This window comes from Perissodus microlepis, chromosome 16 (genome assembly GCF_051167445.1).
Source record: "Perissodus microlepis isolate ML-2025 ecotype Zambia chromosome 16, ASM5116744v1, whole genome shotgun sequence".
NCBI classification, from domain to species: domain Eukaryota; kingdom Metazoa; phylum Chordata; class Actinopteri; order Cichliformes; family Cichlidae; genus Perissodus; species Perissodus microlepis.
Genome location: NC_140476.1, coordinates 27,888,256 through 27,912,778, shown reverse-complemented (window position 1 = coordinate 27,912,778; position 24,523 = coordinate 27,888,256). Strand labels below are relative to the sequence as shown.

The 24,523-nt window shown below is 41.0% G+C and overlaps 2 protein-coding genes across 2 annotated transcripts; both read left to right on the top strand.

The window, feature by feature from the left end:
- Nucleotides 1-952: 952 nt before the first annotated feature.
- LOC146371097 (olfactory receptor 6N2-like) lies at nucleotides 953-1,900 on the top strand. The gene has a single exon (XM_084955041.1). It carries the CDS (start codon nucleotides 953-955, stop codon nucleotides 1,898-1,900), a length of 948 nt encoding a protein of 315 aa, XP_084811167.1.
- A 16,832-nt stretch (nucleotides 1,901-18,732) lies between these two features.
- On the top strand, nucleotides 18,733-22,993 carry LOC146371096 (olfactory receptor 13C2-like). Its single transcript, XM_084955040.1, has 3 exons — nucleotides 18,733-19,664; nucleotides 19,805-19,812; nucleotides 22,761-22,993. The coding sequence occupies exons 1-3, from the start codon at nucleotides 18,733-18,735 to the stop codon at nucleotides 22,991-22,993; spliced, it is 1,173 nt and encodes a 390-aa protein (XP_084811166.1).
- The last annotated feature ends 1,530 nt before the right edge of the window (nucleotides 22,994-24,523 follow it).

The window sequence follows — 24,523 nt, the reverse complement described above, 5'->3', positions numbered from 1 at the left end:
AGGTTGCATACCCCTGGTTTAGACTTTCCATCAATAAATAGTAAAACTTTCAATAATAATTTCAAAGTATGATGAAAGTGTAAGGATTGCCATAAAACTTCAATACAAATCAAAACCCACACACTGTTTGTGTACAAGAACACTAAAGAACATTTGAAAGTTCAACCAGAGGAAAAAGATGTTGAAACTTGAGGGACTCCCTTCATCCAGAACATGTTCAGGTTAGGAAATGGGCAGAAAACATTTCTGCAAACCCTTCACATTCTGGACATAAACTCTTCAAACTGCTGTCTTCAGGAAGGTGCTACAGAGCGCTGTTTACAAAAACCGGATGCTACAGAGAGAGTTTCTTCCCCCAGGCTGTCACACTGATGAACATAATCAAATAACCCACTGTTATATTATTCTGGACATATGCACATTGTTTGTATAAGAATTTCTGTCCTTGGGCTAATGATACAGGACACACAAAACTGAACAGTTTTTACACAAAGGACATCACCAACATGTATACTGCTATGAAGTCACCTAATCAATGACTTGAGAACAACATTTATTTTATGTTTAAAGCACATTTTCGCACCTTGAAATTACTGTGTGAGAGAGAATTGTTCTTATTGACTTTATTCATTTTTAGTTTTTGCTCTTCATTGTTTACACATCTAATCTGGTATTACTTTTATTTTTTTTAATAAGGAGAGATAGTGTTGCCATCCTGAATGTTCACATTGAACAGAAAAGAAGGATTAATTGTACATTCCCAAAGCATCAATTATAAAAGGCAGAACAATGGTGTTTCAGAACTCTCCCTCCCTTGAGGATAAGGCAAAATAATAAAAACCTGCCACATACTCATATGACTGTGTAAAGTCTTTGTCTTGTTTTTGGTTTTCCATTCATACTTGTTATGTAATTAGTTTTATGAGCAAATGTTTTGTCTTTGAAAACAATAATGGATAAAGAGTTAAATGTTACCTTTCTAACTCTGGATTGGTACACGGAAATTAACAACTACAGATATATTTTCTTTTTTATTATGTTTACATTATATATTCTAATAATCTGCACTAATTCTACTATTGTGTATTTAATCTGGATTCATAAAAACCTCCATGAGCCTATGTACATTTTCATTGCTGCTTTGCTACTTAACTCTGTTCTTTACAGCACAACTATTTACCCAAAACTTCTGATTGACGTTTTATCTGATAAACAAGTCACAACATATTCAGCCTGTCTCTTTCAGTTTTTTATGTTTTACACTCTAGGTGGTTCAGAGTTTTTTCTCCTGGCTGCCATGGCCTATGACAGATATGTGGCTATATGTAAACCTCTACAATATCATATTATCATGAGAAAAACCACTGTGAGTATTTCCCTGATCATAGCTTGGCTTGTACCTGTTTGTCATATTGCTGTCCTAGCAATAGCGAGTGCTGAAGCTAAATTGTGTGACTCTAATATAAAAGGAATATTTTGTAATAATGCAGTTTACACTCTTCAGTGTCAAAGATCAAGATTAATTATCATCTTTGGTGTGATTGCATTACTAGATCTTGTAATACTTCCTATGCTCTTCATAGTTTTCACATACACAATAATATTTATTGTTTCTTATCAAAGTTGTAAAGAAATTAGGAAGAAAGCTGCAGAGACTTGTTTACCCCATCTTTTAGTTTTAATTAGTGCCTGTTTGTTTTTTGTGTATGATGTAAGCATAGCTCGGGTGGAAGCAGATTTTCCAAAAACTGCACGCATAATAATGACATTACAAATAGTGCTCTATCACCCTTTGTTTAATCCATTTGTATATGGGCTCAAAATGAAGGAAATTTCAAAACACCTAAAAGGGCTGCTTTATCAGGGCAAAATAACTTCTTGTATTAAAACTGGATCTTAAGTACAGTCATTTGTTCTATAATGAGTTTTACACCATCATTGTATCTGTGGAAAGAAATATAAAATGGAAAATAAATCACTTTCATTAATTTATTTACCAAACTGTCACCATGTTTTGAAGAGATGACATTTGTATTATTTATTTTGCGGCTTAAATATTACTAGTAATATTAACATTCATAGTACTGATGATACATAATATAAACATGGAATAACTGTTCCTACAGGTACCTTAATTCCAAAAGAGGAATTAGTCTTTCCATTTTGATATAATAACCTCTGTTACTTTTGATTAATGTTCTCATAGCTCTCTTTTGCACCTGTCGATTTACATTTGTATTTTTCTGACTTTTTAGTTTTCCACTTGTTAAGCTCAGTAAGAGAATGAGAATTACATTTTCAGACCTGAAGAGTTCTAATAACATGAAAGCTACGATCTTTAGATAGCGGAATTAATGAAAAAGTTTTTCTTAATATAGACACCAACTGTGCTTTAGGTACAGCTAACTGAAAAAAATCACCTGTATAATCCACATTATTGTTGTCGAATTTCTTTCATTTATTAATTCAAGAAATAAATATATAATGGGTGAATAATGATAAAGCACAGAAATGCTTTGTAATTTAGCTTTACATTAGATATTTGTATTTAGTTAAAGCTCCATGTACCCGGGTTGTTTTCATTTTTACTTTGACTATTTATCTCTTTCACTGGTTCATTTATTACTCTGTATGTGCCATGATATCTGAGTGGCATGTATATAAAAATAGCATAAGAAGTAAGGAAATGTGTGTTTTGTCGGTTTTGCTTTTTGGCAATGAATCTTATACTGCTGGAAAGCCTGTTTATTGATCCTTACATAATGTCACATTTGTAAGGAAAAACACATTTGTTGTTAAACAGCAGAGTTGAGTGTGTGTGTGTGTGTGTTGTGTTCAGGGATAGACTGGTGATCTGGCATACTGGGCATTAGCCCAGCAGACCGACCGGTATAATTATTGTTCTTTGTCGATACAATTATCCAGGTCGGCCTGAAGGGCTGGTGCTCACCACCACAGCAACCCATTCTTCATTTTCATTACTGACACTGGATTCCTCAATCAAATCTCAGTCGGCCCTGTCTTACTTTTGTGCTCATGCACCTTGTAGAACAGAGTTTAGTGTGGAATAAGTGTTTGATAAAGATGGACAAACAAAAGTGAAACAGTTGAGGTGAAAAAGTAGAGAGGGAAAAAATGCTGTCATTGAAACTACAAATAGATGCAGCAAAATGTGTCAAATTTACTTACATGTTAGTTAGTGTTCTGCAAAACTGAAAATTTTGGTATTGATCCGACACCCATTAAATTAAGGGTAGTACTTCCTATTCTAATACTTTTAATGTGAGCTTATCCAGAGCAGATCAGTGTGTCATGATTTATGACCTGAATCATCATGAATTTGCCAAATTCGGAACACAATTTAATGACCACCAAAATATACCTGTGGTGTGAATGAGACACAGCGAGTCCACGGCTCAAGTTTTGGTTTTGAGCCATTTTATTTATCACAGCTGAAGCTCACCAGCTACCAGCCGGACATACATCACACCACAATCAAAAACACAACCCTATTTCCCCATGTTTAACTCGGTGGGTGTGATTGCAGATGCCGCGCAGGTGTGTCCACCCTCTCCGCATGGCACCGCAAGCCACGCCCCAAGACATACCCCATCTCAATCGGGCGATGGCGGTATGTGGTGGTGGTTTGGTTTGCGATTGAAGTGGGGAGGCACCTGCAGTGGCGGCGCAGCTGGTCCGAAGGTTGACCATGTTGAACGCAAACACGGGCCTGCAGGCACGTTCGTGAGCCCCTGCTCACAGGTGGCTCGGCCGGCATCCGAACAGGAACAGCTGGCACCTCGACCTCGGGCTCAGGTCAAGCAGGCTCCCCTGGCATGGGGACCTCCACCTCTCCCGGCTGGAGCAGCTCTTCACGCAGTGGCTCCTCCACCACCAGCAGGCATGGACCCTCTCGCACCTCATCCACATCTAGCAAGAGCAGCTCCTCCACCGCTTCCGACTGGAGCAGTCCTTCACCCGGCTGCTTCCCCTCCTCTGGCAGGCGCGAACTTCCGCACGCCTCGACCACTGACCCTGGCTGCTGAGGTGGCCCACATGGCTCCACCACTGCTTCCCCACCATCAGGATACACCGGTGGGCATTGCGGTGGCGGTGTTGACCAGGCCCGGAGCAGAGTTGCCAGATTCGCGATGCTCTCCAGGTGACGCTCAGTCTGGTACCGCAGCTCTTCCTGCTGGCGGCACACCTCCTCTGACTGCTCCCGCTGGACACCATCTGGACGAGCTCCGCCCTTTCCTGGCTCCGGCGTGGACCCGCCATGCCATGCTCCTTGGTTTCGGCACCAGTGTGGTGTGAATGACACATGGCAAGTCCACAGAACAAGGTTGCAGGCCATCTTTATTAGTTTGGCTGCTTCAATTCAATTCAATTCGATTTTATTTATATAGTGCTAAATCACCACAACTGTCGCCTCAAAGTGCTTTATATTGTACAGTAGATTGTACAATAATAGATACAGAGAAAATCCCAACAATTATATGACCCCCTATGAGCAAGCACTTTGGTGACTGTGGAAAGGAAAAACTCCCTTTTAACAGTAAGAAACCTCCGGCAGAACCAGGCTCAGGGAGGGGCGGCCATCTGCTGCGACCGGTTGGGGTGAGAGAAGTAAAACAGCATAAAGACATGCTGTGGAAGAGAGCCAGAGATTAATAACAGGTATGATTCAATGCAGAGGTATATTAACACATAGTGAGTGAGAAAGGTGACTGGAAAGGAAAAACTCAATGCATCATGGGAATCCCCCGGCAGCCTACGTCTATTGCAGCATAACTAAGGGAGGATTAAGGGTCACCTGGTCCAGCCCTAACTATATGCTTTACCAAAAAGGAAAGTTTTAAGCCTAATCTTAAAAGTAGAGATAGTGTCTGTCTCCCGAATCCAAACTGGAAGCTGGTTCCACAGAAGAGGGGCCTGAAAACTGAAGGCTCTCCCTCCCATTCTACTTTTACATACTCTAGGAACAACAAGTAGGCCTGCAGTGCGAGAGCGAAGTGTTCTAAGAGGGTGATATGGTACTACAAGGTCATTAAGATAAGATGGGGCCTGATTATTTAAGACCTTGTATGTGAGGAGCAGGATTTTGTATTCGATTCTGGATTTAAAAGGAAGCCAATGAAGGGAAGCCAATACAGGAGAAATATGCTCTCTCTTGCTAGTCCCCGTCAGTACTCTTGCTACAGCGTTAACTGAAAATTAACTGAAGGCTTTTTAAGGGAGTTTTTAGGACATCCTGATAATAATGAATTGCAGTAGTCCAGCCTGGAAGTAATAAATGCATGAACTAGTTTTTCAGCATCACTCTGAGACAGGATATTTCTAATTTTAGAGATGTTGTGCCAACGGAAGAAAGCAGTCTTACATGTTTTTTTAATATGTGTCGATTATTAGAGATAGGTTGATCATATTTAAGACTGAAGCATTAATTAATGGCAGGACTTCTTTGAGCAGTTTTGTAGAAATGGGGTCTAAAAGACACGTTGATGGGTTGGAGGAAATACAGGGAGTGCAGAATTATTAGGCAAATGAGTATTTTGTCCACTTCATCCTCCTCATGCATGTTGTCTTACTCCAAGCTGTATAGGCTCGAAAGCCTACTACCAATTAAGCATATTAGGTGATGTGCATCGCTGTAATGAGAAGGGGTGTGGTCTAATGACATCAACACCCCATATCAGGTGTGCATAATTATTAGGCAACTTCCTTTCCTTTGGCAAAATGGGTCAAAAGAAGGACTTGACAGGCTCAGAAAAGTCAAAAATAGTGAGATATCTTGCAGAGGGGATGCAGCAGTCTCAAAATTGCAAAGCTTCTGAAGCGTGATCATCGACCAATCAAGCGTTTCATTCAAAATAGTCAACAGGGTCGCAAGAAGCGTGTGGAAAAACCAAGGCGCAAAATAACTGCCCATGAGCTGAGAAAAGTCAAGCGTGCAGCTGCCAAGATGCCACTTGCCACCAGTTTGGCCATATTTCAGAGCTGCAACATCACTGGAGTGCCCAAAAGCACAAGGTGTGCAATACTCAGAGACATGGCCAAGGTAAGAAAGGCTGAAAGACGACCACCACTGAACAAGACACACAAGCTGAAACGTCAAGACTGGGCCAAGAAATATCTCAAGACTGATTTTTCTAAGGTTTTATGGACTGATGAAATGAGAGTGAGTCTTGATGGGCCAGATGGATGGGCCCGTGGCTGGATTGGTAAAGGGCAGAGAGCTCCAGTCCGACTCAGATGCCAGCAAGGTGGAGGTGGAGTACTGGTTTGGGCTGGTATCATCAAAGATGAGCTTGTGGGGCCTTTTCGGGTTGAGGATGGAGTCAAGCTCAACTCCCAGTCCTACTGCCAGTTTCTGGAAGACACCTTCTTCAAGCAGTGGTACAGGAAGAAGTCTGCATCCTTCAAGAAAAACATGATTTTCATGCAGGACAATGCTCCATCACACGCGTCCAAGTACTCCACAGCGTGGCTGGCAAGAAAGGGTATAAAAGAAGAAAAACTAATGACATGGCCACCTTGTTCACCTGATCTGAACCCCATTGAGAACCTGTGGTCCATCATCAAATGTGAGATTTACAAGGAGGGAAAACAGTACACCTCTCTGAACAGTGTCTGGGAGGCTGTGGTTGCTGCTGCACGCAATGTTGATGGTGAACAGATCAAAACACTGACAGAATCCATGGATGGCAGGCTTTTGAGTGTCCTTGCAAAGAAAGGTGGCTATATTGGTCGCTGATTTGTTTTTGTTTTGTTTTTGAATGTCAGAAATGTATATTTGTGAATGTGGAGATGTTATATTGGTGTCACTGGTAAAAATAAATAATTGAAATGGGTATATATTTGTTTTTTGTTAAGTTGCCTAATAATTATGCACAGTAATAGTCACCTGCACACACAGATATCCCCCTAAAATAGCTAAAACTAAAAACAAACTAAAAACTACTTCCAAAAACATTCAGCTTTGATTTTAATGAGTTTTTTGGGTTCATTGAGAACATGGTTGTTGTTCAATAATAAAATTATTCCTCAAAAATACAACTTGCCTAATAATTCTGCACTCCCTGTAATTATTGAAGTTAAATCAGAAAGATCAATTGGAGAAAAAGAGTCTAAATGAATATCAATGGTACTGAAAGAAGCTCTAGATAATTGTCATGGCACTGGGTCATGTGATGTTGGTCAAGTTACTTGAAAAAAGTAATCAGTAACTAATTACCGATTACTCCCCCAAAAAAGTAATCCCGTTACTTTACTGATTACTTATTTTCAAAAGTAATTAATTACTTAGTTACTTTTTAAAAACACGATTTACAACCTGAATAGGTGATAAAGCGCTAGATCTTTCAGCCCAATTCTACTTTTTCTGCATAATCCATCATACAAAATGTAATCAAATGGAAAAGTCTCTTTTTAAAACTTGTTTTATTAGTTTTAACTTTATGCATCAAGCAAAAATTTAATTATATGCAACATTCTCTGACTGGAAGAAATTTGTTTAACATTTAAACTTATTTTCTGCACATTCCAGCACATAAAATATTTTTTGTGTGTGTTTACACTCACTCTTTCAAATAGATGCAAGTAAAACACAGCAGAAAATAAATAACATCAAAGACTAGCGGTCCTGTTGCTCTATTTTCACCTGTAAAGCAGGAGTAGGGTAGGCGGAGGTGTGCTCTGGTGCAGGTGTGCCGCAGCGGTCAGTTGAAGAATCCGCGAGTTTCTCTGTGAGTTTCCCATTACGTCGTAGCGCACTCCCGGTGCTTGCTTGGAAGTTTGGGGGGGTTTTTTTCGCTTTAAAAAGAAGTTTTCTTCCCACGCACAACGGACACAAATGGTTTTGTCACTTTTTATGGAATCAAACTCAAAGTAAGGTCAGTACTTCCACGCTTTAAACGCTGCATACTCTCTGCATACTCATACTCTCTCCCGCACTCGATATATGATGCACTGTTGATCTGCACACAGCTGTTGTCACAAACGTCGCACTCGCTTACGTCACTGTCATGAGACATTCTCGCAAAAAAATCACGGTTTTAGTAACGCAGTAACGCAGCGTTCCTACGGGAAAGTAACGGTAATCTAATTACCATTTTTGCAATAGTAATCCCTTACTTTATTCGTTACCTGAAAAAAGTAATCAGATTACAGTAATGCGTTACAAGTAACGCGTTACTGCCCATCTCTGGTCATGTCTGTATGGCTCTTGTTGTCAAGTTTCTTTCATGTCTATGTCTCTGTGTTTCCTGTTTTATTTTGAAAGACTCTGGTGTTCTTTGTTCACTGCATTTAGTTTCACTCTCCCCTGTGTTGTCATTAGTGTTGGGTAAGTTACTTTAAATTAGTAACTTCAAAGTAACTAGTTACTAGGGAAAGTAACTTTGGTTTTACTCAGAATTCTCTTGTTAATGTATTGCTTCCCTAACTGGATACCCAGCAAGATTGCCAGTCTTCTAGCTTACTTACATGTTAGCACTATCCTGCCACAAGTGCACTGTGCTACCTACCAACAGAAAGGAAAAAATAATGTGCATATTTCCAAAAGAGAAATCCCAAGCCTGGACCGTCGTTGACTGACGCCATGATTCTAACTTACGTCACAGCGTCACGTGCGCTTTTTACATCCAACACGAAAACTGCAGCCATGGTGCTTTCAACTGTACTCGGAAATTCTGCCTTCCTAGTAGGAAGATGAGCTGCATACAGGGCAGGACTGGGACAAAAAATCAGCCCAGGCATTTTGACTAGAGACCGGCCCACCATTATAGGAAAAACCATAAAGCCTTTGAATGAAAGAAAACGCTGTTGTGACAGTGATGTACACTGTCTTGTTGGTATATATGTATCATTCTATCAATCGTTTGTTGTAAGATTCAGATAATTATTTGTTAAAAGCTAGACATTTTAAATGAGAATAAGAAAGAAAAGTATTACTTTGTTCCCCCTCTTTCCCTGTTAATTCCCTACCTGGCCTCCCTGGCAAAACTTTGCTAGACCCACCCCTGCACAGTTACCAGCTGTGAGCTACGTAAAAAAAAAAAGGATCCTGGTGTTATTTGTCTCTCAGAAACAGTTCATAACTTCCCTTCAACTCATTCATGTCACCTAAAAGGTAAACCTGTTTCTCCATCACCTGTTCAACTCTGATGATTCAGTAAGGACATCTTCTGGTTTCATCTTCATGTTTCCCTCTCACCAGATATCCAAACCGATATCATGACCAGCAGCTTTTACAGCTGTGGCTCCAGCAAACATCAGCTGATACTAGAAATTAATATTGAATAAATTCTAACAACAGCTGATCAAGCTTAAACGTGCTGCTGTTGTTTAGCGCGACATCCGATGGTTTCCTCTTTCTGGCGCAAAGTGGGCGATAAACAAGCACGAGAGAAAAGCCGATCAGCTGATCACTGATTAGTTTCATGATTGAAGTAGAAACAGGAGAGGGAGGGGAGAGAATGAGAGAAGAAGAGACAGCTTTGCAGCGTAAAGATGCAGAATAACTCCAGCTTTGTGTCTTTTTTTTCTTTGTAGCTGAAGTATGGGACAAACTGCGATCCTTTTCACCTCAATACAAACTGCGTAATATTTTCTCTGAATACGAGACGATTCCGGTTTTTACAGGACAATTGGCAACTCTAATAACTAACCTTATGAACAAAATAAAGTTCAACATCAGTAACATCATAGCACCCCCCAGCAGTATATAAAGTCCGTCATGCTAGCTAGTATGCAGTACGAGTTATTGTAACTGACTGTAAAAAGTCAGCACAATGAAAATAAACTACACCTAAACTTATATCTGACCCAGACAGACTGCAGGTCTTAACTTCTTACCTGAAGTTCAGTTCACCTGAGACTCGGCCACCTCGGGTCTGTCGTCCTCCTGCCTCCCCTTTCCCTCATCCACCTGCTGGCCTCCACTTCTTGCTAATGTTACTGAATCTGTGGAAGCTCCGCGATGCCACCACCAAACAGTTGAGTTAATTTTTTACACATCTGCCAGCATTTGGCCAATCCACCACCTTTCATTGTTTATACCATTACGGAAAAAAAACAAAACAAAAGACATCGGCATATCAAAACGAAAAATCACCATCAGCCCACCGAGTCCAGCTATGGCTGCACAGGTGTTTAGTAGTAATTTGTTTTTGCAGAGGGCTAGCAAAACAACCGTTTTTGAGGGCATTGACATATTGGAATCCCAACTTCTCTGACGAGGCTAACCAGAACGGCGTTTACTCGAGTTTCCGAGATAGGTCGAACACAACACACAAAGTAACAAATAACGACCTTATCTAAATCCCAGTAACAATTAACGCGTTCCTGATTTTGGCATAATAACTAGTTACCGTGCTTGTTACCACAATAATAACGTAGTTACTGTAATGTGTTACTTAATAACGCGTCCGTACACTGGTTGTCATTATGTTTCATTCTAGTCAGCTGTGTTCTCATGTGTCTCCACTTCCCCTCATCACCTCATGAGTGTATTTAGTCCTCAATCTTGCTGTGTTCAATGTCACGTCGTCTGTGTTATCTCCCCTACCCTTTGTCATGGTTTCCCAGTCAAGTCATAGTAAGTCATAGTTTGTATGTTGTTTAGTCATAGTATAAAATCACAGTAAGAGTCATAGTTTCCCAGTCTATGTTCAGGTTTTCCCTCAGTTACTCTGTTTTTTTCCCGTGAGTTTTCAGCTGTAAATAAAGGCTCGCCTTGGTTAAGTCCAGTTTAGTCTCCTCGCCTCTGTCTGCTCTTGGGTCCTCTACTCACTCCACACAGTCTGCCCCGGCAGTCTGTGACAGATAATATTACATCTGTGGGATGATTATTGGTAATTTTTTCTCTAATGATTAAATTTTTTTTTGTAAAGAAATTCATGAAGTCATTACTAGTTAACATTAAAGGGATGGTTGGTGTAATGTTTGCATACCTCAAACATTAATGATGACACCTTCAGTATTTCTCAGTTCCATTCTTTAATTCTCAGGCTTGCAGCCACAACACAGTCTGCAGCGCTAACTTGTTCATCTAACGTTTTTCGTTCTCTCTTTTCTATATTCTCCTTCCACGTTACAATCGACCTTTCAAAATAAAATCTCTATAAACATCACAATCACCTCCTTTCTCCTTCTTTTTTTAAACAAACTTAGGCACTCAGCAAGGTGAATTATTAATCTGAACCTATGACAAACAAACCTGATAAAATCACTGAACATTATCAGTACTTAAGTTTCTCCACACCTAAACATCAATTTGAACAGTACTGCATTTGCGCAGATCTCTGACTAAACACTATAAACATTCAACACTAGAATACAGGTTACAGTGTTAGATTCAGGAACATCAAACATGTTCACACAGCGTACCCTTTAACTGGTCACTCAGATATTCAAGTCTTAGAACTGATGTAATCAGACAGATGCATAGGTACGCGTCTGTTAGATTTGACTGGGTATCTGGGCTTGTCTGTTAAGGCGGGGTCGACATGCCATCCAGGTGGGGCATTTTCAAGTCCATGTCTGATTTTCTTGAAGAGTGATGCATTCCTGACAATCGAGTGTCCATCCCTTGTAGCTGTAATTTCAGAACCTTAACCTTGGTCACTGTGTAGGGTTTTGCATTGTATGGTGTGGATAATTTGTTGTCTGGCACGACGGATTGCATCTGCGATCACCTTCATCTTGATCTTTGCACTATCAACCCTTGCTCTCACTTCAGCATCTGAACACTTCCGTGGAGTGATGTTAAAGAAAGGGAGCTTGGTGTATAGCTGGCGTTGGAACAGTATTTCAGCTGGTGAGCTCGCCGTTGTGCTATGAGGTGTAGATCTGTACTCACGAAGAAAGATGTTCAGTTGCTGTTTCCATGGTGTGCCCTGTGTCTCGGCAACTCTCAGTGCTTTGCCTAGGGTTCTCATAAATCTCTCAGCAATAGCATTCGCCTGAGGCCAACAAGGTGTGATTTTGCGATGATGAAATCTTAGGTAGTCTGTAAACTGTGAGAAAGCCTCACTGTTGAAAGGAGGACCATTGTCAGTCCTTGGGATTCCAAAATGGAGAATACTTTGTCAATGACTGGGATAACAGAAGATGCTGATGTTGAGCGTACACTTTCAACGACTGGATAGCAAGAATACTCGTCTTGATAACGAGCAGGTATTCCCCCGTAGGGAGCGGTCCATAAAAGTCTGCACTGACACTGTGCCAGGATGTTTCGGGTAATGGTGACATCTGCAGAGGGTCGGTGTGTGTAACAGGTGTGCTAGCTTGGCATGGCAGACAGTTTTGAACTGCAGATTCTGCTTTCCGATCGATCTCTGGGAACCATACTTTGGTACATAGTAGCGCTTTGGTCTTGACGATACCCTGGTGCCCTTCGTGTGCCAGTTGTAATGCTCTTTCTTGTAGAACAGTTGGAATAACTATCCTCGTACCTCTGAGTATGAAGTCAGATGAGTCAGCTACTGTTAGTTCACTTTGAACACGTTTGAATGATTTCAAAATGTCAGCATGCTGGGATTTATCTGTTAGATGCCACGTGTTGTTCCTGATGGGACCGATGACTTCCTGCAGAACCTGGTCTTTCAGAGTCTCTGTTTTTATCTCCTGAAGTGTCATGACTTTTGGGGTGGAGTGATAAGAGAAGAAATTAACATACTCTTCTGCAACCTTACATGCACGAGCACTTTCATTCTCCTGTGTTGGCACTGGATGACGTGACATAAAGTCAGCTGGATTATCAGCACCTTTTCTGTATTCCACTCTGAAGTTATATGGCTGAAGTCTCAGTCCCCATCTTTCGATTCTGGCAGGTGGTTTTGATCTTGGGTTATTCCAGATGATTTTGAGTGCCTTGTGATCAGTCACCAGTGTGAATGGATGTCCACAGACATATAAATGGAAATGTTTGCAACTCCACACAATGGCGAGTGCTTCTTTCTCAGTTTGCGAGTATCTCCTTTCCACATCACTCAGTGCTCTGCTTGCATATGCAATAATGTGCTTAATCCCCTTTTCATCTTTTTGACAGAGAATGGCGCCCAGTCCTACTGGACTAGCATCAACAATCAGTTCAGTCTGTCTGCTGGGATAGAAGTAGGACATCGTCGTGTCGCTAGTGAGACTGACCTTGAGTGCCTACAACGCAGTTTCTTGGTCCTGACCCCATGTCCAAGGGGTGTCCTTGTGTGCGAGCCTGCGCAGTGGCTCAGAGGTTGATGAGAAGTCCCTGATGAACCTCGAGCAGTAATTGGCCATGCCAAGGAGACTTTTGATGTCAGCAGGTGTTTTTGGGTTGGGAGCGTGTTGAACTGCTGCAACCTTTTTAGGATCTGCTGAAACGCCACCTGCGGAGAAGATGAAACCAAAAAACTCAAGTTTTGTTTTATTAAATTCACACTTCTCTCGATTCAGAGTAAGACCCGACTCTGATAGTCGCTTAAAGAGAGCTGTAAGATTGTTGTCATGGTCAGCCTGGTCCCTGCCGAAGACTATAATGTCATCACTGAGATTTTTGACTCCGTTCAGTCCTTGCAGTGTCTGATGAATAGCATTTTGGAACACTTCAGCTGCAGAAGAAACTCCGAAGCTCAGTCTTTTATACCTCCGAAGTCCCAGATGAGTAGTGAACGTTGTAATGTAGCGGCTGTCAGGGTGTAGTTCAAGTTGGTTGTAACCTGCCCTGAGATCAAGTTTTGAGAACACGGTAGATCCAGACGTAGATGAGTGGTATGGGTAAATCTTGATGTCTGTAGAAGTTAACGTAGGACGTGGTGTCAGTTTGTTGTAGGTGGCTTCAGTTAAGCAGTTAGCAGTGGCCCCAGAATCGATTAGCACCGGTATCTGGGTGCCCATTACTCTGACTTCAGTGTGTGGGAGTTTAGGATGTTGAGCTGTGTTCACCACATATACATAAGCATCATCCCTGCTGGATGTGTGACCTGTCTCCACATGTGCAGCGCTATCAGTTACTTGATGAACAGTTTGCGGTGGCAGGTTTTTCTTATACCTCTTTCCACAGTGTGTCTCTTTTCTCTTTGAGCGACATTGCTTTGCAAAATGATTGGATTTGCCACAAGAATTACAGATTTTGTCTTTCGCTGGGCAGTCTTGCTCATTAGGATATCTGCCTCCACAGTTTCGACAGCGGTTATTTGGCTGTCATGAGGGTGTCCATTTGTTTCTAGCCGTGGTGTCACGTCCTGTTTTGTGCTGTACTTTATTAACTGCAGCTGTCTTGTCAGCTTCCATCCCTGTAGCTTGCAATTCAGACAACTCACATGCACGGCCATAATTTAATCGATCATCCAACGTTAATCAGGTTCTCTGAGTGCTTTTCTACGCAGCTGTGATGATGTACAGCTTTGGATAATTTGTGTTTTAATCTCTGCAGTCATGTCTGCAAACTCACAGTTTTTGGCTAAAATCCTAAGCCTGGTGTGATAGTTGTCCAACGTTTCACCTGACTCGTGCACCACTTTCCTGAACACATAAATCTGATACTGCACGTTTTTCTTAGGCGCAAAGAATGCTGACAGTTTCTGTTTTGTATCTGCGTACTTGTCGCCATCTGTTGCTAACGTGTTGTAAACGTCATGCACTTTTTCACCAGCCACATGCTGCAATAATGCTCTTAATCTCGCATCTCCAGTAATATTCATTGCTGTGGTGTAATTTTCAAACCTCTGAAGCCATTTCATCCAGCGAGGTCTGACAGAACCGAGGTCGGTCTCCGTGTCGAAGGGTGGAAGTGGAGAAGCGTGTGCAGCCATGTTCTTGTCTCCTAAACTCCCCGCAGGGCAACTTCTTTCGTCTTACTTTGGTTGTAGCCTTTATTCTCGTCGCCAATGTAATGTTTGCATGCCTCAAACATTAATGATGACACGTTCAGTATTTCTCAGTTCCATTCTTTAATTCTCAGGCTTGCAGCGGCAACACAGTCTGCAGCGCTAACTTGTTCATGTAACGTTTTTCGTTCTCTCTCTTTTCTATATTCTCCTTCCGCCATACATTTGACCTTTCAAAATAAAATCTCTATAAATATCACAGTTGGCTCTACAGTACTCAGACTTTTTGTCAGCCTGGCTACCGTGCTGAAGAGAAACCTAGGGTTGTTCTTATTTTCTTCAATCAGTGATGAATAGTAAGATGTTCTGGCTTTGCAGAGGGCTTTCTTATAAAGCAACAAACTGTTTCTCCAGGCTAAAGGGTGATCTACTGAATTTGTGACACGCCATTTCCTCTCCAGCTTATGAGTTATCTGCTTTAGGCTACATGTTTGAGAATTATACCACGGAGTCAGATACTTCTGATTTGAGGCCTTAGTTTTCACAGGAGCTACAGTATCCAGAGTCGTACATAGTGAGGCGGTAACATTATTAACAAGATAATTGACCTCTATTGGAGTAGCGTTCAGATAGCTGCTCTGCTCTGCTTCGTTTAAACTAACATACTCATCCTGCTGCAACCAGATTTCTATAAGGCAAAGTAAATCGATTTGTTGATCAATTATTAAGTCATGTACTAACAGAGATTGGAGGAGAGAGACCTAATATTTAATAATCCACATTTCACTGTTTTACTCTTTGAGTAAGATGTGGATACTAAATTGTACTTTCTTTGTGATTTTTTATGTTTAAGTTGTTTATTTTTTCCTCCAGAAGGTTTGTCAATTATCTATGAAGCCCACATCATTTTTTGGACACCAGTCAGACAGCCAGCAATTTAAGGAGAACATGCGGCTAAACATGTCACTCCTGGTCTGATTGGGGAGGGGACCAGAGAAAACTACAGAGTCCGACATTGTTTTGGCAAAGCTACACACAGATTCAATATTGATTTTAGTGACCTCCGATTGGCCTAACCGGGTGTCATTACTGCCGACGTGAATTATGATTTTACTGAATTTACGTTTACCCTTAGCCAGCAGTTTTAAATTTCCTTCAATGTCGCCTGCTCTGGCCCCTGGAAGACAATTGACTATGGTTGCAGGTGTCTCTAGCTTCATGTCTGAGAACAGAATCAGCAATTACCTGAATTTGACCCCCGGCGGGAGTGTCGCCAAGTGGGGAAAAATGGTTAGACACATGAACTGGTTGGTGGTGTAACTGGGGCTTCTGTTTAAGACTATGCTTCCTCCTCACCATCACCCAGCCGCCCTCTTTCCCCAGCTGCTTGGGGTCCGCCGGGGAACAGTTACTGGGGCCTACGCTATCTTTTGCTGCACCAGCTACAGGGGCCTGGCTAGCTACGGGTGAATGAAGGGTGTGAAGCCGAGTCTCCAATTCAGTAATCCTGGCCTCCAGAGCTGCAAATATGCTACATTTGTTACAAGTATCATTACTGCTAAAGGAGGCCGAGGAGTAACTAATCATCTGACACAATGAGCAGGAAAGTGCAGGAGGGACAGGTGAAGAGGCCATGCTGCTAGCGAGTTTGCTACAAACTTGTTTGCTACAAGCTAAGATAAGCTAGCGAAACGGTAAAGACAAAGTGAGTGAATTAGGTAGTGAGTACACAGAAAGTGTGCTTCAGATCAAGCACGTGAAGATTATACTATGAAAAAAGAATGTATCTAAAAGTTTTTAATTAAACTGCTAAGCAGATAAGCTACTGAAAAACACCACTGTGTTTGAGCAGGAACAGGAAGTGAGAAGAGAGCGAACACCAAGTGACAGCACCACCAAAACACATCACACCACTACCAACTCTCTATTCCCACCTACAAATCCTAATTACCCGTGTTTAACTCAGCGGGCGTTATTGCGGATGCCGTGCAGGTGCGTCCGCCTTTCCTGCATGGATGCCCCACCACAATACCACAATACCTTTCAACTTTTCTTATATATTGATATTCTGTTTTTTTTTAGAATCCTGAAATGTAAATGTGCCTGTCATTTTCTGTTGTTTAAATGTGCTATAGGCTTGTTAGAAAAAAATAAAATTCTCTTATAAAGTGAGACACACAGAGTAGCGAGTTCCAACACATTTACTTTACTTGTAAGGAAGCAAAAGCATACACGGTAAACATCTGCTCACCGTGGCAGTATATTAACGATATATTAATGAACCTATGTATATTCATGTAACCTCAATAAAAGAGCAGTGTTACGGGGGAAGTGGACGAGAGCGACTGGGTCAAGTGAAGGAATGGCGCTTGTGGTTCTCTCCCTCATGCATGAGTAACATAAAGAACTTTGCCTACTTGGTGTTCAATGCTTTTGCTGTGTAGTTAAATTGTCTCGTTCCAGCGGTGGGCCTGTGCTAGACAGACCCAACAGAAGTCACGCTACTGGAGGAATTCAGTCAGCACAAGACAATGATTGTGTTGTTCTGAGAAATGTATTTTCATGTAAAACACTTGAATACTTCAAAACAAAAACAAAACAGGAAAACTAGAAGTTAGGGCTATGGAACAGGAAACCAGAAGTTACAGGGGAACACCACATGTATGAGGGTACGATGCGACAACAAGCAGGGAATGGCAAAGGACTAAAACACACAAGGTGGTAACCAGGAAATGGGAGAAAGAAGGGAAACACAGGATGACTTAGACAGGTGATGTCGGACCAGGGAGAGCAGAAAGACACAGACTAGACAATAAACAGAGGGAGCACAGAAACCAAAACCTAAGAACTAGCAAATCTTAACAGGAATTAAACCAAAACATATAACACTCACAGAAAACTGTGAACACACCCATTGCGTGTGTGAGTCCATCTTACAATGGAGAAACTATTGCCATAAAACTTGAATATAAATCAAAACCCACACTCTCTTTTGCACAGGAACACTAAAAAACATTTGAAAGTTTGACCACAGAAAAAAGATTTTGAATCTTGAGAGACTCCTTTCATCCAGAACGTGTTCAGGTCCTGGGTTAGGAAATGGGCAGAAAGCATTTCTGCAAACCCCTCACATTCTGGACACAAAATCTTTAAACTGCAGCCTTCAGGCAGGTGCTACAGAGCGCTGTTTACAAAAACTACACACTACAGAGAGAGTTTCTTCCCCCCCAGGCTGTCACACTGATGAACATAACCAAATAACCCACTGTTTTATTGTTCTGGTCATATGCAAATTGCATTATTTATTTTTGCACTTAGTTTGTATAAGAATTTCTGTCCTTGGGCTAATGATACAGGACAAACAAAAGAAGACTTTTGAACAGTTTTTGCACAAAGGACATCACCAACATGAATACTGCTATGAAGTCACCTAATCAATGATTTGAGAACAACATTTATTGTATGTTGAAAACATATGTTGGCACCTTGAAACTGCTGTATGAGAGACAACTGTTCTTATTGACTTTATTCATTTTTATTTTTTACTCTTCTATTGTATTACTTTTAATTTTATACTTATAAGGAGAGATAGCATTTCCATCCTGAATGTTCACATTGAACAGAATGGAAGGAATAATTGTACATTCCCAAAGCATCAATTACAAAAAGGCAGAACAATGAGGTTTCAGAACTCTCCCTCCCTTGAGGATGAAGCAAAATAATAAAAACCTGCCACAGATTTGTATGAATAACTGTATGAATCTTGGTAATGAATGCTCTCCAAGATATATTTTAAGTTCAGAGACCTTTATGAAAAGCAGAAAAACGCCTGTTGCATGTTGGCATAATTCTAAAAGTTTTCTATTCAATAGTTGTTATGCAATTTGTTTTATGAGCAAATGTTTTGTCTTTGAAAACAATAATGGAGAAAGAGTTAAATGTTACCTTTCTAACTCTGGATTGGTACACGGAAATTAACAACTACAGATATATTTTCTTTTTTACTATGTTTACATTATATATTCTAATAATCTGCACTAATTCTACTATTGTGTATTTAATTTTTACTCATAAAAACCTCCATGAGCCTATGTACATTTTCATTGCAGCCTTGCTACTTAACTCTGTTCTTTACAGCACAACTATGTACCCAAAACTTCTGATTGACTTTTTATCTGAAAAACAAGTCACAACATATTCAGCCTGTCTCTTTCAGTTTTTTATGTTTTACACTCTAGGTGGTTCAGAGTTACCTCTCTTGGCTGCCATGGCCTATGACAGATATGTGGCTATATGTAAACCTCTGGAATATCAAGCTATCATGACAAAAACTACTGTGAGTATTTTCCTTGTTGTGGCTTGGCTTGTACCTGCTTGTCATGTTGCTGTCCAAGCAATAGCGAGTGCTGAAGCTAAACTGTGTGACTCTAATATAAAAGGAATATTTTGTAATAATGCAGTTTACACTCTTCAGTGTCAAAGATCAAGATTAATTACTGTCTTTGGTATGGTTAGTTTACTAGATCTTGTAATACTTCCTATGCTCTTCATAGTTTTCACATACACAATAATATTTATTGTTTCTTATCAAAGTTGCAAAGAAATTAGGAAGAAAGCTGCAGAGACTTGTTTACCCCATCTCTTAGTTTTAATCAGTGCCTCTGTGTTCTTTGTGTATGATATAAGCATAGCTCGGGTGGAACTAGATTTTCCAAAAACTGCACGCATAGTAATGACATTACAAATTGTGCTCTATCACCCTTTGTTTAATCCATTTGTATATGGGCTCAAAATGAAGGAAATTTCAAAACATCTAAAAAAGCTGCTTTGTCAGGCCAAAATTATCGTGGAATCGTCTGTGGAAAGAAATATAAAATGAAAAAAAAAAATCGTTTAACATCAGTATTATTTATTTTGCTGTTTAAATATTACTAGTAATATTAAAATTGATAGTACTGATGATTCATAACATAAAAGTGGAACTGTTCCTACAGGTACCTTAGTAAGAGGAATTAGTCTTTTCATGTTGATATAATAACCTCTTTTACTGTTGATTAATGTTCTCATAGCTCTCTTCTAGACCTGTCGATTTACATTTTTCTTGATTTTATTTTTTAAGTCGCCACTTGTTAAGCTCAGTAAGAGAATAGAGTGTGAGAAATATAGTTTCAGACATGAAAAGTTCTAATAACATGAAAGCTAAGATCTTAAGGTAGAGGAATTAATAAAAAAGTTATACAAATGCACTGTTCTTTATATAGACACCAACTGTGATTTAGGTACAGCTAACTGAAAAAAAATCAACTGAAATTCGACATTAATATTGTCGAATTTCTTTAATTTATTAATTCAAGAAATAAATATATGAAGAATGAATAATGATAAAGCACAGAAATGTAGAAATTTTAATTAGCTTTACATTAGATGTATTTTGTTAATTCTGCTATCATTTATTTGGATTTAATTAGAGCTCCATGTACCTGGGTTGTTTTCATTGTTACATTGACTATTTATCCTGTCTCTTTCACTGGTTCATTTATTACTCTATATGTGACATGATATCTGAGTGGCATGTATATAAACATAGCACAAGTAGGTAGGAAAATGTGTGTTTTGTCGGTTTTGCTTTTTGGCAATGAATCTTGTACTGCTGGAAAGGCTGTTTATTTACCCTCACATAATGTCACATTTGTAAGGAAAACAAATTTGCTGGTTAAGCAGCACAGTCAAGTATGTGGGTTGTGTTCAGAGACTGGTAATCTGGCATACTGGGCATTAGCCCAGTGGACCGACCGGTCGGTATAATTATTTTTCTTTTTCAATACAATTATACAGGCCGGCCTGAAGGGCTGCTGCTCACCATCAGAGCAACCCATTGTTCATTTTCATTACTGACACTGGATTCCCCAATCAAATCTCAGTCGGCCCTGTCTTCCTTGTGTACTCATGCACCTTGTAGAACAGAGTTTTGTGTGGAAGAAGTGTTTGATAAAGATGGGAAAACAAAAGTGAAACAGTTGAGGTGAAAAAGTACAGAGGAAAAGGTCGGCATCTGTTGTTTATATGTGCTATAGGCTGGTTAGAAAATGTTAAGCAGAGTGGTGTGGTGTGGAACATCAGACATTACTCTGATGAGTAATGTCTGATGTGTTCAGCAACTTCCAAAATGCCCCCCTATCCGTTTCCTGCCAGCTTTATATACTCTGAGACCACACCTTCTCAATTCAAACTGGCCTATAAAAGAACTGCAATTAAGTTGGGCTTTACCCTCTTTACAAGAAAAACAAGATAGCTACCACAGATGTAACTTGCAAACATATTGCTGCATTAGTGCTTCCCAACATTACTCACTACCCTGCCTTCTGGTTGACACATATCCGGCAAATGGAAAGATAGTCAGCAATAAGATTCTTGGACAATAAGATTCTTGGAAAATGCTGGATGGTGAACTGGTAAGGCTGGAGCACTAGGCACCAGCACAGTATCCTTGCATTTTGATGTGGCTTGGAGTGCATCTATACCAGGGGTCTGTGATCCGTCTGAAGCGTAAATTCTCTTCCAAGGAGGTAATATTTTAAAGAGTCAGTAGGCCATTTAATTGCCAGTCCTTCTTTTTCTACTGCAGAGTACCTTTTTCTCCCTGTCAAACAGCTTCTTACTTAAGAAAAGTGCAAGTTTTTTTTAAACCAGCTACTCTCTGATCCAGGGCTTTGCAAAACAGGTGCTTCAGAAAACTCTCTTTAAAGATTGGAAGGCATGTTCACAGCCATCATTCCACATCACTTTAGAGGTGTTTTTTCTCATTAATTCTATAAGAGGGGCTGCCAAGGTTGAGAGATGGAGAATAAAACTTGGATACCATCCAACCAAGCCTGTCACGGCTGCGTGGGGCAGACGTGTGATGAGTGAGAGACAAGATCCAGAGGCAGGCACTGGCTTGGAAGTGAGTGAGCTTTTATTATCACACTGGTGGCACAATCAGAAACATGGCGAACAGAAACAAAACCTAAAGGTGACCTAGACTGGGAGTGACTAACAAAAAAAACCCGAACGGACGACTCTGGGAGAAACACACAGAGAAGAAACACAGACGGACTAGCAACAAACATGAGTGAACACCCACTATAAATACACAGAAGGGAACGAGGAAACTACGCACAGGAGGGAGGCACAGCTGATTGTGATCGACAAGACGAGACAGTGGAAACGCAAACTGAACACACTGGCATAAGACACAGACTTTCACAATAAGACAAGAAACTCAAAACACACGCGAAGACACAGACTCAGAGACGTGGGCTTTACACAGAGACCTGACTAGAGGGGATACACAGGTAGGGATGACACAGAACAAAGGGAGCACAGAATTAACACTGGGATGTCGAATAACAAAACCTAAAAATCAGAACTCAGAAAGTACCACGAAACTAGGGAGCTAGAAACACTGGGACAGAAACCCAAAACACAAACAGTCACAAACCATGATGAAATCAAAAGTAAAAGTACAAAAACAAAAACACTGGGTCACCGACCCAGGACCATAACAAAGCCCAGAAATGACCTCACTTGCTTCTTGTTTTCTAAGTCTGGGGATTGTTTGTATAGCTTTTATTTTTTTAATTTGCGGCTTTATTTGTCCATGGCCAACAATGTATCCTAGATCTTTCACTTCTTCTTGTGCCCAGGCACACTTACTGTCATATGCTGTGGGAGTGTCTGGCCGGGTGTGGTCCAGGTTCCTGTTGTCCGTCCCCTGGGGTGGAGTTGGCCAGCTCATCACCTGCTTCCAATTTCCGGGGCTCCATCTAGAGGGTTTTTAAGCCAGCACTGCCTGCCACTCCTCGCCAGTTCGTCCTGCTACCACCAGTAGTAAACTTGGCCTCCTCTGTGCTCGGACTCCGTGTGCCTGGATCGTGGGTTAATGTGTTCTCCGTCTCCTGTGTTCTCCAGATTCATCACCCATCATACTCATCAGCAGCGCTGGTTCTGTTTCCATCCCGTTCTCCAGTCTGCCTAGAGCCCTAGGACCACACACTCATCTTCTCCTCAGCCTGCCCTCCAGCCCGTACTTCAACTTCCCTGGACACCTTGGAACCTGGACCAGCTTCCCCACACTCTCAACCATCCCTGGGATGCTCCCACGGCAACCCCTTCCCCGCCTAATAGCCGGTGTTTTCAAGTAAGCACAAGACTCTCCACTAGTACCACTCACCTCTGCCCTTTAATTGTTTCCCATTCAGTAAAACCCTTTTCCTGTGTTTGCAGAAGTTCCCGCCCGTGTTCTTCTTGTGTTCTACGTCCGTTTCTCCGCCCTCGGGCCTCCCTCAGTTCCTGCAAATGATTTCTGTTAGACCCAGTCTTGTTTAAGTTCCTTTTCCTTTCAATAAACTGTACATACCTCGAGCAATTGAGTCTGCTCTTGAGTCCACTGCATCCTTGTTTGTGACACTTGCTCACATTCAAACCAGCCTTCTGGATCTTTACCATCACAACCTTTAGATGCTGCAGGTTTTCCTCCCAAGATTCACTGTAAATCGCCACATCATCCAGATAGGCAGCTAGAAACTTGGAACAACCATTAAGGGTAATGTCCATCAACCTTCGAAAAGTTGCAGGTGCCCCAGTGAAGACCAAAATGCAAAACGGTGTACTGAAAAAAACCTATTCCTGGAATCTGAAAAGCTGTGTATTCTTTACAGGATAAAGGCACTTGCTAGTAACCCTTACACTAATCTAAGATGATGTATTTAGTAGGGGTGCAACAATACTCGTATCGATATTGAACCGTTCGATACAGTGCTTTCGGTTCGATATGCATATGTATCGAACAATACAAATTTTTAAATTTATTTTATCAACTTTTCTTCTGACGATGCTGTCTGTGTTGAGCGCTCAGTGGATCTGTGCTCGACAGTGCAACCTAGGCGGAGTAGTCGAACGCAGATTCACTGACCGCAGGGAAAGCTAGCGAGACAGAAGTTAAGCTCACGTTGCAAAATGGCAAATTGAAGCTCCCCTACCCTAATTCAGATCTGGCGTTTGGAACTATTTTGGTTTTAATGTGACGTATGACCCTGAAGGTAAGCGCGTCATGGACTAAAGTAAAACAGTATGTTGGATGTGCCACGCAATGCTCAATTACATTGGTGGGAACTAGTGCATTAGCGTGGTAGCTCGTTAACGGAGATTTGCCGTGTTGTGGCTTTAACGTCATTTCAACGAGATTAACGCTGACAGCACTAGTGGGAACACAATGAATATGACTGCACATTTACTCCGACATCATCCTAGTGCAAAGACAAGTGGAAGCAGACAAAAACAACAAGCACGCATGCTACAAACTTTACCCGAGTCATTTAGACAGCCGTTAGCACATGATTCTCCTTATGGGGAACCTGATATGTTTAACCCTTTAAAACCGGTCAGGGCGGGCATGCTCCGTTTTGCGCAACTACTTTTAAATCCTTGTAGAACTGCAACCACATAAGCTAGCACTATAATTTTTTTTGCATATGAAACTGGAGGAGTTGTACTTACATCTTATGCCATCAGCTTGTCCTAGGTCACAGTTTCCTTCCACATATAGCTTTGCAAAAACTGCATAAAAACCGCTTGCAGCAACAAAAACATAATATTCCAGAAACACGCTTTGCCGATCCGATCAGGTGTTCATAACACTTCCTACGTTAGAATAGACGTCAGCGTCAACTATC

What these genes read in the sequence shown, in the direction of transcription:
- LOC146371097 (XM_084955041.1), top strand. Translation starts at nt 953, where the DNA reads ATGGATAAAGAGTTAAATGTTACCTTTCTAACTCTGGATTGGTACACG.
- LOC146371096 (XM_084955040.1), top strand. Translation starts at nt 18,733, where the DNA reads ATGGAGAAAGAGTTAAATGTTACCTTTCTAACTCTGGATTGGTACACG.